Source organism: Rattus norvegicus, chromosome 8 (genome assembly GCF_036323735.1).
Source record: "Rattus norvegicus strain BN/NHsdMcwi chromosome 8, GRCr8, whole genome shotgun sequence".
Lineage (NCBI taxonomy): Eukaryota > Metazoa > Chordata > Mammalia > Rodentia > Muridae > Rattus > Rattus norvegicus.
The window spans coordinates 63,222,621-63,242,403 of record NC_086026.1 but is presented as its reverse complement, the minus strand read 5'-3'; the positions used below and the strand labels follow the sequence as shown (position 1 = coordinate 63,242,403).

The following is a 19,783-nucleotide window of genomic DNA, read 5'->3' as shown; positions in this document are numbered from 1 at the left end:
ACATCGTTATTTGGCTTTCAGAGACATTTCTTTATACTATAGAGTGGATGTTTGTTACTCTTTTTAAACAGGAGCTTCAAAATCCTATCTTATACTGAGGACTGTATTCACTGCTATCCAAAGAAACAGAACCATTCGCGCACACACATTCTCTCTCTCCCTCTCTCTCTCTCTCTCTCTCTCTCTCTCTCTCTCTCTCTGTCTCTCTCTGTCTCTCTGTATGTCTCTCTCTCTCTGTCTCTCTCTCCCCCCGCCCCCGTGTGTGTGTGTGTGTGTGTGTGTGTGTGTGTGTGTGTGTGTGTGTGTGTAGTGTGTGTATATTTATTATAAAGAATGGACTGTTTTGAATGTAGCAGCTGAAAATTTCACAAATCTGTTGTCTGCAAACCAGAGACCCAAAGAAGCTGTTGTATTCTACCCAAGGGCAAGAAGACATCACTGCTCAGCCCACCATGTGAGAGGCGACTCCCTCCCACCTCCATTTTGTTCTTCCACTCAGACCCACAGCATATTGGATAATGTCGACTCACACTGGGAAGCGAAATATGCTTTATTGAATATAGGGATTCAAACACTGATGTTACACAGAAACTACATTCACAGCCATACCCAGAAATAAAATAATTGGAATGCCTTGCCCCAATCAAGTTGACACATGAAATTAACCACAATGGGACTCTCCTGCATTACAAAACAGATCCTACTTTTCACAACGGCTTGGAGGTGCCAAACGTTTCCTTTTCCACACGCATTTGAACCTTAGACCTGTTTCTGACATCCATTCCAGGAGTTGCAGCCATTAAATCCCCTCTACCAATGCTAGACAAGTGTGGAAGCAGTGCCAGCCTGGTGTCCGCAGTAGAGGTTTCTTAGTAGGCTGCTTCTATGTCATATGTGCTGCTTCTATGTCATATGTGCTGCTCCTATGTCATATGTGCTGCTCCTATGTCATATGTGCTGCTCCTATGTCATATGTGCTGCTCCTATGTCATATGTGCTGCTCCTATGTCATATGTGCTGCTCCTATGTCATATGTGCTGCTCCTATGTCACATGTGCTGCTCCTATGTCATATGTGCTGCTCCTATGTCATATGTGCTGCTCCTATGTCATATGTGCTGCTTCTATGTCATATGTGCTGCTCCTATGTCATATGTGCTGCTCCTATGTCATATGTGCTGCTCCTATGACATATGTGCTGCTCCTATGTCATATGTGCTGCTTCTATGTCATATGTGCTGCTTCTATGTCATATGTGCTGCTCCTATGTCATATGTGCTGCTCCTATGTCATATGTGCTGCTTCTATGTCATATGTTAAGCGTCTTTTTTGCCTACCTGGAAATCTGGGGATTATTTCATGACAAATGAGTTTTCTGCTTAAATGAGAGAGAGAGAGAGAGAGAGAGAGAGAGAGAGAGGAGTTTGTTTTGTTTGGATTTGGTTTTATGAGAAAGTGGCCCAGACTGGCTCTGACTCTTGTCAATACACCTGCCCTAGCTTCTTGAATGGTAAGGTTGTAAGTAAGATCTCTCCTGGCCCACTAGTTCCTGTTTCTGCACTAGTAAAACCCTGTGCGGGGTTAATCCAGTGCTGATGGAGGGGTATGCACCAGCTACTAGGACTCAAGGCATTCTGAGAGGTCCAGTGGGGGAGATGTTTATCAATTCTCTAAGTGTTCATGAGAGAAGTCAACTTGCTGGGCATAGACTAGTGCTCTGGGGACAAGTAAACAAAAGGTAGGAACCCGGACAGCAAACTGAGGGTGAAGACATGAATCTGCGAGCACAGCGACTGTAAAGAGTGCTCCAGTTTGGAAGTAGGAGGTTGGCATAAGAAAGGATATTTGTCAGAACAACACACATTGTGCTTCATCCCTTCCAACAGGCAACGATTTTCTTTCCTTTTTAAGGTTTAAAAGTTTGGAACTTGCTCGAGTGTGTCATATCTTGATCACCACCATTCTGTTCCCCCAGGTTTCCCCATCCATGTTTCACTGAGCCTAGGATATCACTGAAACCCACCATCATAGTCTCAGTAAAGGGCTCGGGAAGGACCTGGAGAGACGGCTCAATCTGTAAAGTGTTCGCCACACAAATGTGAGGACCTCTGGCTCTCGTGGCCGCCTGCACTTGTGTGTACATATCTAGCCACAGACACGCACACATACACAAAGCTAAAACTAAGGAAATAAACACAGGAAAGGGTTTATTTATACCAGGGTAAAGCTTCCACATTACTTAAAACATCATAATAGTCAGACTTGGTAATACAGCCTCCAGTCCTTCTCCACTCCAAAGCTTCTATTCAAGAAAGAGCATTTTACCTTGAATGTGAAAAACTGTGTCTATGTACTTACTGCCTTTTATTGTGATCCTTATTTAGAACCTTAATTTTCGAAATGAAAATATTAAGAATGTTTTGTGTCAAGTGTGCTATTATATTTCTAGACTTCCGGGATCTTGTAAAAGTCAGAGACAGGTTTCATCAACTGCACTAGCCAATCCTTCACTGCCCTGAAAGGCTGACAAGCACATGTTGTGGAAGCTGGCCATAAGTAAATTTATGGGCGGCCCTGACTTGTATGGTGAACATGGACTGCCATTGCTATAAATCACAAAATAAACCGCAGATGAGTGATCACGTCTGCAGAAGGGAAAGGCCTCCCTAGTTGTCATGTTCGTGCGTGTCAGCAGGGCAGTTTTGAAGCTGATTGCTGAGGACAGAGGAAAGAAAGGCTCTGGAACTTGGCCTTAGGGAGATGGTTACATGTGAGCCTTACACCTCTAGAGGGATATGCTCAGTGCCATGTGTGAGCAGTCACCATGCAATCACAAAGACTTTCTCCATTCCCCGGGGTGCTAATTTTTCATAGCGCTAGTTTTCTGTCCTTATGTGAATACCTTAAACCACAAATTGCATTTTATCCACACTCCAAATGTGTGCAGCCTTGGGGTTTTTCTTCTCTTCTTTTCCATTCCAGTCCATTTTGTCCCTCCATTACCTTACTAATCCCTCCCATTCCCTGTCCTTTCTGTCAAATGTGTTGTCTTGGGTGCATTATATCCTTGTAAAAACCACGAGTCTCTCATATACCCTTGTAGAGGTTGCTTACTTCTCAGAACATGAAGCGGGCTGAAAATACAGACGTTATCCGAATTTCCTAATTTAGATCTATTTACTCACCCAACCTAAATCTGACGCTAGGCCCATTCGGCCTGAAAAGACTGATGGCGCTCTTGTTCGGTTTGCGGCTCTGCCTGCCACAGCAGTTCAGGAGAGTTATTTTTGCCCAGACTCCTCACCCGCAATCTGTCCTTGCTTGGTGTCCATGCAGATGTGTTCCCTGCTGGCACGCTCGTTTTGGAGGGGGGTTTGTTTTCTTTGGAAATCATCTATAGACAAGCATACATGCAGAGCACAGTAAAGAACTGGTGTGAACCGAGTTCACCTGATCTTTAAAGCACATCAGCTTCAGGCGTTTGTTAGTGCAAGTCTTTGCTAGAGCTGCTCACGTGTTCCCTCCATTTTTGTCTCCTCCACCTAAACATACCGAGGAAGGGGTGGGTAAGGAAGAAACACATCTATTTCTTATTCTTAAAGCAATGTTTATCCGACGTCTACTTTATGTGAGGGTGTTTAACCCGCATTGTTTAATCTATGCGCCACCTGCATGCAGTACCTGAGGAGGCCAGAAGAGGGCGAAGGATCCCCTGAGGCTGGCACTAAAGAAGGTTATAAACCAGGGTGTGAGTCCTGGGAGTCACACCCCGGTCCTCTGGAAGAGCAGCCAGTACTCTTAACCACTGAGCCGTCTCGTCTCTCCAGGCCCACTTTGCGTCCGTGTTTAACGGATTCCTAAATCTCTGCCTGCCTGAGGAGTGCCATCTCTATCTTTATTGCATCACATTCTCAAAAGGCCATAAACACACGAAGTCAGGCGTTCCTGGAAGCGGGTCTCCGAGTGGCTGCCCCTGGATGCTGCGAGGTTTGGGATTCATGTGTGACCCACACCTTTGATGGCTTCCTGGCTTTGCACTTTCGTGTAAATTAAATGCGGTTTTTATTCTCTTTCCCACGTCTACCTGGAATATTGTTCCAGTGGCTTCTAGAGGCCTCTCCGAAGAGAGCTGAGTACCACTGCCTCTGAATCTCAGCTCTGCCTCTGCCTACCAAAGCCCTTCCTCAGGAGATCCCTTAACCGCTCTCGCTCCATTTCCCCAGCTGCAAGTGGAGACGATCATTATGGTTCACTTCACGGGGGGCTAGGACAAAGTTTATACAAGCAAAACCTCCTGGTTGTTGCCCAGCTATTAGCAAGTTGTGGGCAAATATTAATTGTTATTAATTCCACAAAAGCTTAAACTAAGATTGAATTCTTAAGATCGGATTCTATACCAGGCGGTGGTAGCCACATGCCTTTGGGAGACAGAGGATCGCATTTTATTATTAAATGTACTCTATATAAGTTTTTAAAATAGTGGCTTGTTTTTTACGTACGTGTAAGCAGCATGAACCGGCAAGCATTTTGGTTGTTAGAGGATACAGTCAGTTAAAATTTGAAGACTGAAGGGAAAGTAGTTTTTTCTTTTGCTTTTCTGCCCCCCCCCCCCCCCCACGTAGGGATTAAGATTCTGAAGACAGGAACTCTGCTGCCTCTAGTGGAGTCTCCAACTCCTTCCCTGGGGCGTTCAATAGCTGCATGGAAGAGATGGGTTTACTCTGTGGTACTTCACAAAGAACCCCAGGGAACTTCATGCTCAAAGAAGGAGGCTCAAGTCCCCTGATGTTGGGGGGCCAGGAGCCTTTCAGAAGCTGTGGACCAGTGATCACTGTCCCTTCCCTCCCAGCTGGGAAAAGAGAGAAAAGGCAGATAACAGCACAGCCCCATACTGAAGTGCCAACTCGCCTCTGGGTGTTTGATCAGCAAGCTTGGCCATTTGATCTTTCTCTTTGGATCTGCTCATCTCTGTACGCGGGGAGACAAGTCACTGCAGGGCCCCGCCGAGCTTCACACGCATGGTTTATAATCGGACTCATTTTTATAGGAAAAATAAGAGCTAGGGCTTTTTTTTTTCTTCCAGGTGGGAAATTTAGAGTTTGTTTTACTAGTGTTATTGTCGATTGAGGCGTTTAACATCCATTTTCCTAAGAAAGGTACAGCATTCGTTCTGACAAATACTACAGAGAGAGCACAGCACACGAAGCATCATAGAGTTTGGGAGCCAGGATAGGAAAGAAATACGATAAAGATCATTTGTGTGTGGGGTGGGGTAAGAAGACGGCTTAGTAGATAAGAGGGCTTGCGGCACACAGTCTGAAGACCTCAGTCCATACCTAATACCCATGTAAAAACTCAACATATATGCGGGAACCTGGAACTCCAACACTGGTAAGGGCAAAGACAGGAGGATTTTTGGGGCTTAATGTCCCAGCTGCCCAAAAGAGCAAACTCCAGATTCAGAGAGAGGCCTCACTTCCGGGGAATAATCAAGAGAGTCATAGAACAGAACATTTGACATTCTACTTTGGCCTCTAGACAAGCACATGGGTCTCTCTCTCTCTCTCTCTCTCTCTCTCTCTCTCTCTCTCTCTCACACACACACACACACACACACACATTTTTTAAGTTTTTGAAACAATATTAAGAATTCAGAATACAACAGAAAATTATGTCGTCCACCCTAGAATAACCTCCCTCTAGACAGAAAGTCATGGAGAAGAGCTAAGTCCACAGAGTGGGTTTCTGTGTTTTCCTTAATTCCCATGAAAGAGGCAGCAACATTGTCTAGCCAGAAAAGTTGGTGAGCTTTTTCTGAATTGAACAGAAAAGGTTGACATCTGCATTTGTCCAGGAACTAGCTATAGCCAAGCAGGTAATTTCCATGTAATCATTGGAGTTAACGGGCCGGTGTGTACAGTCACTCCAGATGTCGACTGCAGCCACACGGTGACAATGGTGGAGGGCTAAACTGGCCACAAAGGAGGACTGAGGCTCTTGGCACCCTCACTGGAAAGCAACTCAAAGAGTATCTCCTAACTATAGCCACTCAAAGCACCATAGATTGCACCCCATCCCTTCTTACTGCCAAGACTGCAGAAACAGCGCCCCCCTTTGACATGTAAACAGGCCATATTGTGAACTAAGCTTTTTTTCTGTATAAATTTAGGCTAACTTACATAATTACTTGCTAATGGGCAATGCGTCGTTAGGTGGCATTTTGCTTACTGTTTAACAACAAGCCATTTTGGCTGCTTCTTGGGAGAGGACAAATAAAGTAGACTTTAGTTGTTACTACTGTTACCGATGCCTCCTGCTGAAGGGCAGGTTATTACAACTGATTATTATTTCTCCCATCACTCTTTTCTACCCAATCAGCGAATCCGGTTGATGCTATCTGATAAACATTCATCGCCCATTTGCTTCTTGCCCGTACTACCACCACTGAGCCGATCCAGGTCACAAAAGCTGGCCAGAACTTATTTTTCCAGTTTCTTAAGTGACCGTTGCTGAAATGAACTCTTACTTTAGATGAAGATATAATGATAACCACAAAGCAACCGTGCCACAGATGCTCGGGCCCTGGGTGCCCGCCGTGTACTTTAAGGACGCTAAGCACCTAGATGCTTTGGTCCGTCCAGAGCTTGGAGGGAGCTATAACTGCCCCTCCCACTGGACCCTAGCACACTAAGCAGCCTGACTGAACTGCTGGACGGTCAGTTGTAGGTTCAGGCTGTGAACTTTCTCTCTTCTCATACCCACCACTACCCATCTCTACCACATGATGACGTCTCCAGAGAAAGCAAGTCTTCCTCCTAGTTCCAGACTATGTTACACTGTTTAGTGCAGTGTCAGCCATGTTTTTCCTCCATGGGTAAATTTACATCTTGACGTCTGGCCAAGAACCTGTGACGAGATGGGTCAAACTTCCTAGGGGAGAACTTAGTTCTATTTTTCTGGTAATTGACATAAAAGACGTTTGAGATTAAACCAATTTTTGTAGCCATGTGACATTGAACTACTTGAGAAGAAAATGGCCTGCCGAGTCTGACAATGTATTTCTGGCTGTAACTCATTCCTCACCACCTCTGCTTTATGTCAACTCTAACTTAGTCTCACCCTCATGAAGAAGAATTGTCATGATGAGCATGGTCTGTATACGCGCTTGGTTTAGCGATTCCGTCTGGACTATGACTCTAACTGCATGCTGAGAAAGCCCAGTCTCTAGAGCCCCATCCCTTCACTTGGCCCTAGAAACCCAAAGTGTCCTAGATTCCCAAGTCCAACTCTGCAGAATTCTGTAGCTCAGTGGATGCCCCAGCCAGTTGCCATCCCTAGACAGAGGCCGGTGTTGGCTCCCCATTTCCCTTCGCCGACCCCACCATCAAAAGCCCTGCCAACTCTACCCACTAAGCATCTCTCAAACTCTTCATGATGTCTCCATAGTTACTGCCTTTCTATACCGTCACCACTGCCAGGAGCATCACCGAGATCCTCTAAAGGGCATCACTACCTGTAATTTCACCACAGCACAGCGCGTTCTTCGTACTACAGTCAGTGTGTTTTTAAATTTTACTGTTATTTTATGTGTGTGGGCGTTTTCACAAATGTCTGTGCACCATGTGCATGTCTTACATACACCGAAGCCAGAGGAGGGCATCGGATCCCATTGAACTGGAGTTACAGGTGGTTCTAAGCCACCATGTGACTGCTGGGAATCAAACCGAGGACCTCTGGAAGAGCAGCCAATGCTCTTAACCATGAGCCATCTCTCCAGCCCCAATAATCAAATTGTGTTACAGACCAACTTGAAAGCTTGCAGTAGTTCTCACGACTCATGGGAGATGCTTCAAACTCTTTAGCAGCAAGCATTTACAAAGCCTTCTGATAGGCCTTCCACACCGTACTGCCTTCTCACTGAGGACCACCTTCAGGCATAGGGACATCCTCTCTATCCGAATTGTGCTTTCTTTCGCTTTAGGGTTTTGTGTGTGCTCTTCAGGGAGCCCCCTATCCCCTGGATGTAGGATGGTAGTCTCTCTTACTTGGTGTCTCGGGACACAGTTCTACTTGTAATTCTGTGCTTAAGTACCTGTCTGCTTTCCTGTTGTGGGTCTGGGAGCTGTGGGACCGGCGAATGGGGAAGTGGGGGAGTGGGGTGTCAGGGTGTGTCCAAACCCCAGAACACCCATCCCCCAGGCCTGCATGTCCCAGCTGAGGTAGCCCTGTGCCCTCAACTTTGCCCCCCATGGGAAGTCTCATAACCTGGTAGCCAGTTTAATCTCCTCTCCTCTAAAAATGTTAGGCCCAGCAGGGTCTGGAATTCCTCCTTATACAGATGAGGCACCTGGCCAGGGCCAGTGATGTACTCTCACCCCAACAGCCCCTACCCACCCAACCACCCCCAAATTAAACAAACTATCTCACTGAAGTTGTCTCCGGAGAAGTCTGCTTTTCATCAGACTTACAGCTACCTGAGATATCTCTGTCTCTGTCCCCCCACACACACCCACACACACAGCATCACTGCTCCCACCACTTCCCCTCTCAGGACCTACCAATCACAACAGTGGGCAGGGAAACAGAGCCTGAATGTCATCCTGCTTCAGCCTGTCACTCAAGGTGGTTAGGTCTGAAGAATGCAGCAGCCACACCCCTCTAATTCACCCCGTATCTTCACTGCATAACTCTGGGTGTAAGGCATAACTTCTGTAGAACACTTACGTTTAGAATGGTATTCATTTACAGAGAGGTTACCAAAGCAGCACAGATAGCTCATTTGTACATTCATACACCTCCCAGTTTCCAGTACTTACACACTCACCACACTAGCAGACAGGTATTAGGACCTCGTTATTAATCCAAGATCATATTATAAGTCTTTTCAGTTTTGTTTTATTATTATTGTGTGTGTGTGTGTGCACATGATGTGTGAGTGTAAGTGCAAGTACAAACATGCCACCTGCGTGTGTGTGTGTGTGTGTGTGTGTGTGTGTGTGTGTGTGTGTAGGTCAGAGGTCACCTTTCAGGAGTCTGTGGTCTCCTTCCATCGTGATAATTGGATTCAGGGTTACACACTGATCAGTTCTACCCACTGGGTTATGGCACTCTGAATTGACCTTATCTAATATTTCCATAGCTGTTACTTTATTCCCCGTCTCTGCTCTCGGGACCCTGCCTAGGATACCTCACTTAGAGGACTATCTCCTTCTGTACTTTGCTGGACTGTCCTCAGTTTTGGTTACCTTGAGCATTTCGAGACTTCCAGTCATGTACTCAGTTTATGTCCCTCTGGGGTTTGTCTGACATTGCTCTCCAGATTAGACTGGGATGAGATGGCTGAGGGGAACCACAGGAGCAAGTGTGGTTTACAGATTGCTATTTGCCGTCAGTGAGCCCTCCTTCTGGTGACATTTGCTGTTAGCACCTGACTAGGGCAGTGCTTGTCACATTTCCCCACGTCACTTACTCCTCTCTTCCCTTAACAGTATCCAGGAAGACACTGGTCTAGCCTTCCTTTAAGGGGCAAGAAGTTGTGCACAACTTCCTTAGGACAAAGTGTCAACCTATTTAATCGACACTCTCGTGTGGGGGAGACCTACGTAGCCTTCTCCCTGTGTTTACTGATCCAGTCATCCATTTGCAGGGACACAGAACCGTGGGCCTTCATGACACAGGTTCTAATTCAATATTGCTCTATGTCATTGCCCAGACTGTTCATCTCTGGCCATTGAGGGCTCTTCCCAGATTTATTTGTGTTTATTTTAAATAACCCCCCTTTTTTGTCTTAAGCACATCCCTTTCTGGCATGATGTTTCTCAGCATGACCCAATTATAAATTGGCCATTTTTCCAAGACTCCCTGTCTCCTTGCAAAAGGTAGATAAATGAGAACCATCAGACCTCTGGAAGCATTACATAATTAAATTAAAAATTGGATTCATAATTGGATTCATTTGGAAGCCACAGATATACAAAGAGTGATGTAATGTTCCTACCTCCCAAAGTGAGCAAGTATTATTTTTAATTTTGCTTCTGACATATTTTAAGAGAACTTATAACGTCAAAGGTCGTTTCTCTCCTCTCCGTCTTGCCAGAAGCAGTCAACCACGGTCTCCATGTATAGATTTTTTTTCAAACATGCAGACTACGCGTAGAGAGTGCTTGTAGACACACATGTGTTAAGGAAGAGACTGACCTTTAATTGAGCTGTGTCCCCTGACTCGTGAGCTGCTCTGGGTGGTGGCTGTGATGCTGCCCTCCAGGGTGTGTGCACACTCTCCATTCCACTCACGCCTCCTTCCCTTGGCCCTTCCTTCAAGAGTATCTTCTCTCTGCCCTTATTTGAAGCCAGTTCTCTGCAGACTGCCCCATGTATCATCCTTACCAGAAGAGAGCAGATGTGACAGAAGCCACAGGCTTTGTGAAAGCAAACATTACTGTTTTTTTTTAAATTAAATTAGTTGTTTGACAATTTCGTACATGTCTATAATGTCTTCTAATTGCTTCCACCCTCACTCTCTTCCCTTTCAACTCCTTCCCTCCTTTTTTCTTCTTTTCTTTTGTTCAGAGCTGGGGACCGAACCCAGGGCCTTGTGCTTGCTAGGCAAGCGCTCTACCACTGAGCTAAATCCCCAACCCCAACTCCTTCCCTCTTTACAGATCTCTTCTCACAGTCATGCCTGCCTGCTTTGTTTTGTGACTCACTGACTTTAACCAGGACTGTCTACTTGGTGGCCGCACCAATGAATAGACAACTAAAGACAGTGACTTCTCCCCTCCCAGAATCTATCAGTAGCCAATAGTTGAATACGGAGGTGGGGGTGGGGGGTGGGGGTGACCTGTGTTAGCAGGACCAGACTTGTGCAAGCGGAGGATGTAGAACACAACTGCTGGGAGCTATGACTGTAATACCAGGACACATCCAGAAGATGGCGCTTCACAGCCCCTCTCCCTGTCTTCTGCTCTTACTGTCTTTTAACTCGCTCTTCTGTGATTTTTCTATGATCTCTCTTAGGGAAATTTTGAACTGCAAGGAACTGTGCAAATGTAAGACCTTACTCCTCTGTTCGTTGTGCAAAATTAATATTAATTAATTAATTAATGGTAATTAAGTCTATTTGTTAGGAGCACCTAGCACTTGAACAACTATTTAAAATCTTCTATTAACATATACTAATTGTGCTGATTCTGAGCTTAACAATAGTATCAGTTCCTTCTGGTTCTTTTTGAATTGTGCTTTTGGAAAGTTAAGGGTACTGGGGTCCTGGGGTATCTGGAAACCGTGACAGTAGTTTTTATGATTCTTTTTATTTCTTTTATACATGTTGTTCCTTAAAATATTAGGAATATTACCTCCCAAAGAGAAAAGGCTTATTATTGAAGCTCACAAAACCTTCCCCAGCAAGCAAGTGGAAATGGAAAGTTAACTGTACGGTCGTAGAGAGAATGACCGCGGCTCTCATCTCCAGCCTTCGGGTTCCTCTCGTGTGCAGTTCTACTGATAGTGTTCTAGGCCTGGGGTGTTTTGTCTTCCCCAAGCAAGACAGGAGGACTTTGTTTGGAATAACTCATCTAATTTTTCCCTGTAGCTCACACTTCCTTTGCAAAAGCAAATTTGGAAGCAGTTGCTTGAAGACAGTTGGTGTAGCGTCCAGAGAGTCAACGTCGGCACAATGAAGCACTTCCTGAGGTAAGTGACCTCAAGCTCCCTGGGTGACCCCTCTGAAGCTGAAACTCCCTTGCCAGTTAGAGAGCTGTTACCCTGTTCCTCGGCTCTGGTCCCAAGACAGGTCTGTTGGCACTGCGTTTTGACTGAGGGTAGCCTGCGTGCGAGGCTCCACTCCTAACTCTTGTCCACACTTGGATGTCGAGAGAGCACTTGGAGCTGGCAGGAGAGCCTGGGCCCAAGGACATGAATGTTCTTCACAACCTTGGAGACGTTTGCCCCTGAAGAGTGGTGTGCAACCACCTGAAATTCCAAGTCTGTGAGTCATCATCGATTAGGGGATGAATTAATGTAATTTGTGTAAAATCCACTGCTCTGAAATAAAGAATTTTAAACCTCCAAAAAGTTAAGACTCGGCTGGCACACCAAACCACACTAGTTTTTCCCCCTGACCACAACCTGTTTTCAGCTTCTTCTCGCTGCCTGGTGATGTCTCTGTATGATCTACTAACCGCTCCCAGGCAGACCTGCGTGGACCTGTGCTAGTGCTCTTTGGATGGTCCTGCTGATTAGAAAATACCAGCCGGACATCTTATAACTAACTTCAAGATGACTGGCTGCCATCAACTTTTCTGATAAAATATATATAACCATAATAAAATATGACAAAATAATGTCAGCCTGAGTGTTAGAAAATTGAATATATTTTCTTTTTTAAAAAAAAAGTAGGATTTTTTTCCACCAAGATAGTGACCTCTGTCTGTCATACATCCTTTATTCTGCTCTGACACCTCTAAGCAATGGGCTTGCTTCTTTCAAGAAATTATTTGACTCTCTCAGAGGCAATTTAAGACTTTCCTCTCCCCGCTGGTTTTCCATCATTTATAGGGTGTGAGGGATTCACTGTGCTTTGATGCCATCGTGGTGATTACGGGGTAATTATGCAAAACTATGTGGAGATCACAATTCCAGAGTTTGTCGTCTTGAACAGAATATTCACTAACATCTCAGCTATGGGAAAAGATAGCATCTAGAGTATCGCTAAGACGTTTATCTGACCGGATCTGGTTTTGGTTGATATGGTAATTAACCCTCCTATTTATACAGTCAAGGAAAACTGGTATTTATGACTCTCTCCTGAGTGGAAATGTGTATCCTTTAGCTGTTCATGCTAGCAAGAAGCTCGATGTGACTTCAAGCTTGGCAGCCAGCAGCTTCCTCCATCACAGAGGTTAGGGCGATTGTGAGATTTGTGTCAGGTCTGTGCTGGTGAACTCTTTCTTCTGTCTCAATGCATTTCAGAAAAACTTGAGCCAAAGGCAGCTGTTCTATGAGAGATTGTAGCATTGGCTTCTCTAGGTTTGCTTATTACATCCAGTGGGTGCAATGGTGTGTTTGTAGAGATCCTAATACTTTATTTTAGAATCAGTTTCCATGTGTTGATTGGGAACCGGTAAAATGAAAATCTATCGGTAAAAATTTGTACCCACTAGGACCCACTAGGACCCACTAGGACATAGTGAAGCACAGTGTCAGTTGTGTGTTCCAACACAAACCTCTCTTTTCCCTTGACGCATATATTTATAAAGATTATTTGTCATTGGTTCCTTGTGTGAAACTAAAGATAGACCATCAGACTGCACATTAAGAAGATGAGGGGTAAAGACAGTGGGTCCGATGCCCTGATTTTAATCCCAGCACCCCCATGGCAGAAGGAGAGAACCAACTCCTGCACACATTGCTGTGGCAAACAGGTACACACAAACACACGCATGCCCAACAAGCAGGTGCGCACACATGCACGTGCACACATACAAATATGGACACCAAATGAATAAGTGTTAAAAGAAAGAGGGGTCTCCACGGGTTATTTATTTGAAATAACAATTCTTCGTTGCCAATTCTTAGTTGATTACTGGGTTTTTTGGGGTTTTTTTTGAGATTTTGTTTTTAATATTTTTACTGTCATATTGTTTCAGTTTGTTTTTTGTTATATATATATATATATATATATATATATATATATATATATATATATATATATATAGAATGTGAAAGGGTAGACATCAAGAAATTTACAAACTCTATTATATTATGTTAATATTTATTCTCCCAAACAGTCCGTTCTCATAGTTGTTGGGCAACTTTGGAAATCCTTTCATTTTAAACAAAGAGAAAGACAGAAAGAAAGGCAGACAGACAGACAGACAGAAGGGAGGGAGGGGGGAAGGAAAGGAAAGAAGGAAGGAAGGAGGGAAGGAAGGAAGGAGGGAGGGAGGGAGGGAAGGAAGGAAGGAAGGACGCTATATAAACATGGTCTGGGTGAATCAGGTGTTAGTTCTTGATTCACTGCATTAGGTAAAATGAGGAGCTGACTCCTACTGAGGAGAATTTCAGCAGCACTTAAAAGGCCACAAGGAGATTAATCTGTCAACCAAAATGTCCTAATGAACGCCATAAGAAACTAGATTAACTTTGAGAAATCCAGCTTGTAAGAGAGAATGTGTTTTAACTCACATTTAAACTACATGATGTTGGCATTGGTCTTTTTTTCCCCTCAATCCAAACAATTTATTTTTAAAAAAACATTTATTCAGCTCATGATTCTGGAAGCTGGGAGGTCCAAGGTAGAAGGACTACATCTAAGGAAGACCTTCTTGCTGCCAAAGACCCTGCAGAATCCCCAGGCTTCACAAGGCTCTATGTGATGAGAGGGGCTTATGACAGAAACCAAACCAGACTGCATAAGAGCCCTACTCTCAAGACCATACATGGATTGATCCACTAACCCATAAATGGACTCATTCATGAGGGTGGTACCTTCATGGCCTAGTCATTTCGGAAAGGTGTCACTGTCCCAACCCCTTAACACTTCACAGTGGAGATCAGTTGGAACTTGAGTTCTGAATGGGCCAATCAAATCACAGCAGTAGCCACCTCTTCAGCTGCCCCCGCCATCACAAATAGTAGTAGTGGAGCCCTTCAGAGCTTAAAGGAAAAAAGAAAATGTTTTACGTGTGTCTCTTTAAATACATCAGACAGAGCAAATAATTGTTACAGGAAGACTCGCCCGGCTATGTTTGTAACTGAACACAGCTGTGGAGTGTTGGCTAACTGTCCACAGGCTCCCGATCTGACATCGGCCACAGCTGCAAAAAAAGAAAGCTAAGGATACAGTGAATGAGAAAGACACGTCCATCCGACCTCAAAAGGAGGTCAGCGTGTTTTATACCCAACGTGGAACTAAGGCTTAGTGTGTAGGTTTTATAATATACTGCATTTATTTTAATTCAATTGATAGATGCGGTATTGGGGCTCAAGACTTGAACTCAAGATCTTTGCCCTCATTAGAATTTCATTATTTTGAAATTGGATTTTTCTTTAAAGTCGCCGGAACATTATTTTTGGAAGATTCTGATAAAGGGAATTTTGAAGTGACCCTTCATATATAGTTACCACTGACTGTTCCAGCCCCAGTATCTCACTTCTCCATTGTGAACCTGCCTGTGTATGTTCATTCCTGAAGCAAGAAAAGAAGGGCAAAAAATCCTCTAAGCTCAAACCTCCATGAGAGAAACTGAGCAACACAGCAGACCTGCCATCCCTCCAGGCTTTGAAGTAATGGGGAAGGGGAGAATATTACTGTTCTGATTGGCTAACGAAAGCCTCATCGCTCACAAACACAACCGTATGGGGCTTTGTATGGCATTCACACTTAGCTAACAGTTAGCTACCCTGATTCTTCCAGTCAGCACTCGCTGAGATGACCCCCATATTACAGTGTTTTTTTCTTCTTAGAGCAACTGTAGTAGAGGACTGTGTGGGTGTCTTATAGGGGAAGACCAGGAAGCTTGCTTAGCATTTGAACACAGACCTATTTCCGGTAGCTTCTGCGTTTTGTAACCCCCTTACTGTGTGCCGCTGTGAGTCTTTGTGCGTGAGATGCGTGACTGAGAGATGCTCTCTGCTCCCAAGTAACAGAGCAGCAGAAGAGGTGGTGCCAAGCTTGTCGGCAGGAGAGAGTGTGGTCTGGGGCAGGTTGCAGGCTTTCTGTGGTGTTCACAGATGTCCTCAGTGCGGTGACGCTGAGGGAACGGGGTGGTTAGAACGCAGTTGTTTGGTGCTGGGGGTCAAACTTTGGACCTTCACATTCTAAGCTTGTCGTTGGTCACTGAACAACATCTCCAGAACCTAGGACGTGAGTAGTTTACGATAAGGACTGCAGATGTAAGAGCTGGAAAAGCCACTGTGAGTAGAGTGAGCCCCGCAGCACCAGTGGCCCACTTGGAGAGATAAGGACACTGTTAGAGTGAGCAGAGAGTAAATAGAGGAATCTAGAGATGATCCTGCATGTGCAAGCAGCCCAGAAGCATGGTAGTGTTTTTACCCCAATTCAAAGCAGGCTCCAAAGAGGATCCTTTTGTCTGCTACCTTATTCCCATTAAGTAAAAACCCAGTCTAAGCCCTTCCCTTAACACACATGCAAAAACAGAGGCCCAGAGAGGCAAAGTAGCTTATCTGAAACCACACAGCTCATACCAGCGGATTACAAATGCGTTTCCAGTCTGGTTTCTAGACCATCCAGGCAAATGCTCTTCCCAATACCAACTGACTTCCTGTGCTTTTGAGGGGAAACAGCACAGGGTCGTGTGGTTATGCCTGAATTTGCTTAGTATCACTTGAAGTGTTGATAGAGTTTATCAGATAGAGAAGCTGTCTTTTAAATAAATAAATAAATAAATAAATAAATAAATAAATAAATAAATAAATAAATAAATAAAAGAAAACCCAGCGAAGTACATGAATGGCCCACACACCCAATTTCAGGACACATACATACATGCATACACACAAATATGTTTAGTTGTGTATATAAAGCATAAATGCACACGTCCACAAAACCATAGGTGTACATGAGCACACATATAACTGATTAATCTACATATATCTATGTGCACACATTTTATCTTTTTCCACGCATTGAAACAAACAACAACCGTTTTCTCTTCACTCTTGTAAAATCTGTTGACTCGAATCTTTTTCCCGGTTTTCCCTCAGGGTGCTGTCTCTAGGGTGCTGCTGGCTCTGCTGTACTCTGCTTTCCCTCAGCTTTTCAGGGGTTTGCTCACTCTTTGCCTATGTGACTGTTTATTAAACCCCTTTCCTACAGAGGCAAGATCAACGAGAGCCAGGGGCAACCCCTAGAAGCTGCTCTGGGTTCTAGTTTTTTGTCAATTGAAATTTTCCCGCTTCCTCTGGAAAAAAACAAAAAACAAAAAAGACAGAATGACCTCCCAGGCCTTTTGTCACCTCCCTGTGGGACAATCAAGATTGGCTTTCCTATTGCCTAGGAGACAGGAGACGGCCCTGTGTTAAACAGCACATCTGCTCTTGCAAAATAGTTGAGGTTCCAAAGCCAACCTCTGTCAACCCACAACCACCAGTAACTTCATCTCAGATGAAGTTCTAGCCTTTGCAGGCAGGCACACACACATACACACATATACCACCCACATACACACAGAGACATGCATACAAACAAACATATACACATACACAAAATCATATACAAACATGCACACAGGCATACACCCATACACATACCACCCACATACACACACATGTACACACATACATACACACACCTATATGTATACACACACACAGAGACATACATGCACACACATACACACACACAAACATAAAAACATACACACATACACATACCACCCACATACACACACATGTACACACATACATACACACACCTATATGTATACACACACAGAGAGACATACATGCACACACATACACACAAGCATACAAACATGCACACAGGCACACACACATACACACACATACCACCCACATACACACACGCACACACACATACACACAGAGACACACATACATACACATACACATACATGCATACACACACAGAGACACACACACATGCATATAATTAAAAACAAAATCAACCATATCTTTAAATGACTAAGCTTTTCTGTACCAATTCGGAGGGCAGAACCATATATTTTCCTCTAGAATTATTATACTATTTTTCAATATTTTGATTTTAAATTTTTATTATTAATTTTGTTTATGTATTTGTGTGCACATGTGTGGTCAAGTGCAAAAGCATGTGTATATGCATGTGTGTGGGGGCAAAGGTTCCAATGTCAGGTGTTTTCCTCAGTCACTTTCCACCTTATTTTCTGAGACAGGGTCTCTCATCAACCCTGGATCTCACCGACTGAGCTAAGTAATAGCAGGAGAGGGACCCCGAGAAGGTCCTCCTGTCTTGTCCTCTCCATCACTAGTGTTAGGGGTGCACATTGCCACCCTTGGCTCTTTACGTGAGTGCTAGGGATTGAACTGAGGTCCTCTTGTTTGTGACGTAAGCACTTACAGAGTCACCTCCTCAGACCCTAGTCTAAAAAGTGCTATTATTTGCCAATAAAAGTTTATAGTTAATATGACATTTAAGTATGTTCTAAATGTCAATATACAGTGTTTTCTGGTCCCCTCATACATAGTAAACACACACAAAAAATGACTTTAAAAAATGAATCTTGTAAAAGGAATGCTTTTAAGTATCAGATTTTTAGTTTGAGTTATAATAGCATTAATAAATTGAATTAACCTTCCACCTTCTTTTCCTTGAATGGAAGAGGATGAGCCGTTAATTAATTAATTATTTCATTAATCTCATGATCGCCGCAGATTCTCTAAACCCACAGATAAAATCTCCCTGAATGTAAACACAATGCCCATTGCCATGGCAACGGAATCAGAGACAGCATCAAACCATGGCAGATAGTTACCCACCAGCCCCACCTTTAATTTTCAGAAAGCACTGTGGCCTCTTCAGAGAAAGTGCTCAGAAAGACTGTGAGCCCCACTGTGCCTGGTGACAGGGCCTGGGGGCTCTCCCAGCTCTGTAGGAGAGAGACATTTTTCCAGAGGCTCACAGGTGTTTTGTTTCTCCAGTGTGTGATGTCCCATCCAGTCCATGTATCAAATCTTCTGACTTTTACCCTTTGAAAGCATGTGAAGGAAAAGGCCTGCCTCATCCGGTCAAACACCTTTGTCTTGTTAATGCTATTCCAATTGTGGGTCCCCTTGATCAAGAACCTTCAGAGAACACCCGCAGAGTCTCAGGTCTTTCGACTGTACAGGTGATGCTGGGGTGCTGCACAGCTCTCTGGGATTAGTGCTCCTTTCTGTTTGGACAACTGTGATTTGAGCCAACCGCTCATTCTCTCGGGCATTCTAATTTCTCACCCAGAGTCTGCTTCTTGTTTATTACAGGATTTCTTCAAGCAAGAATTGACTTTCATTAGCACATCCAATGAAACTATTTTTAAGCCTGTTTTCTCTTGTCATTTTGAACGAAGACGTCAGACCCCTATATTGTAAATGATGGAGTAGTTTGCAACACAGGTACTCATCCCTCATCCTCAGACAAGGCACCATTTGGCCGTCAGCTCTCCTCTCATGAAGCAACCTAGACAGGAGTTCACTTTTACTCGGTGACAAGGATATGATTCATTTCCAATAACTTACTCTGATTGAGGCTGGAGAGTGAATTTCAGTACTAAATACGGTCATAATTGTTTTATGGAAGAACATTGCCGCCGTGAACTCGGCCAAAAACCCCACTATGCAGTGTGTTAATAAACAACAGTAGCAGGAGCCATTGGAGATGGGGGACATAGAGTAGCTCTTATCACTGAGTCTGAGTCTCCTCGTGCTTCTGCGAGGCGTCCCTCCTCAGGAGCTGTAGCACCTCATTCTGGAACATTATAAGGAAGGCGTGATTAACAATCAGAAGCAAGTGCAAACCTCTACTGCCTGGGCATGGGTGACAGTCAGAGTCTTCACCTTCTAGTCCTGAGAATGCCTGAAAACTTAACAGCAGTGAACGGAGAAAAGCGAATGTCCTTAAAACTAAGTTTCTGTCAGTTGCTGACTCAGGTGGGGAGAAGCCCCTCAGGCCTGTGTCATTGGTGGAACGGGTGAGAGAGAGAGGGACGTCTGTCCCAGACAGAGGGCGGTCTGTCCCAAGACTATTTGCAGGGCCCCTTCAAACCCAAGGGCACAGAGCACAATGG

General features: G+C 44.3%; 1 protein-coding gene and 1 long non-coding RNA gene across 3 annotated transcripts in view; both read left to right on the top strand.

Annotated features, from left to right (window-relative positions):
* The window catches only part of Elmod1 (ELMO domain containing 1), a 56,988-nt gene that overhangs the window by 9,123 nt on the left and 28,082 nt on the right, over window positions 1–19,783 (top strand). For both annotated transcript variants that reach the window (XM_006243083.5, NM_001191579.1), the window contains exon 2: window positions 11,590–11,690. In XM_006243083.5, the coding sequence (XP_006243145.1) occupies window positions 11,674–11,690 (17 nt within the window). In that variant the 5' untranslated portion in view covers window positions 11,590–11,673. The remainder of the gene's footprint in view (window positions 1–11,589; window positions 11,691–19,783) is intronic.
* Window positions 13,961–19,043, top strand: LOC134480053 (uncharacterized). Its single transcript, XR_010054186.1, has 2 exons — window positions 13,961–18,847; window positions 18,981–19,043. It is a non-coding gene; the product is annotated as an uncharacterized LOC134480053 (long non-coding RNA).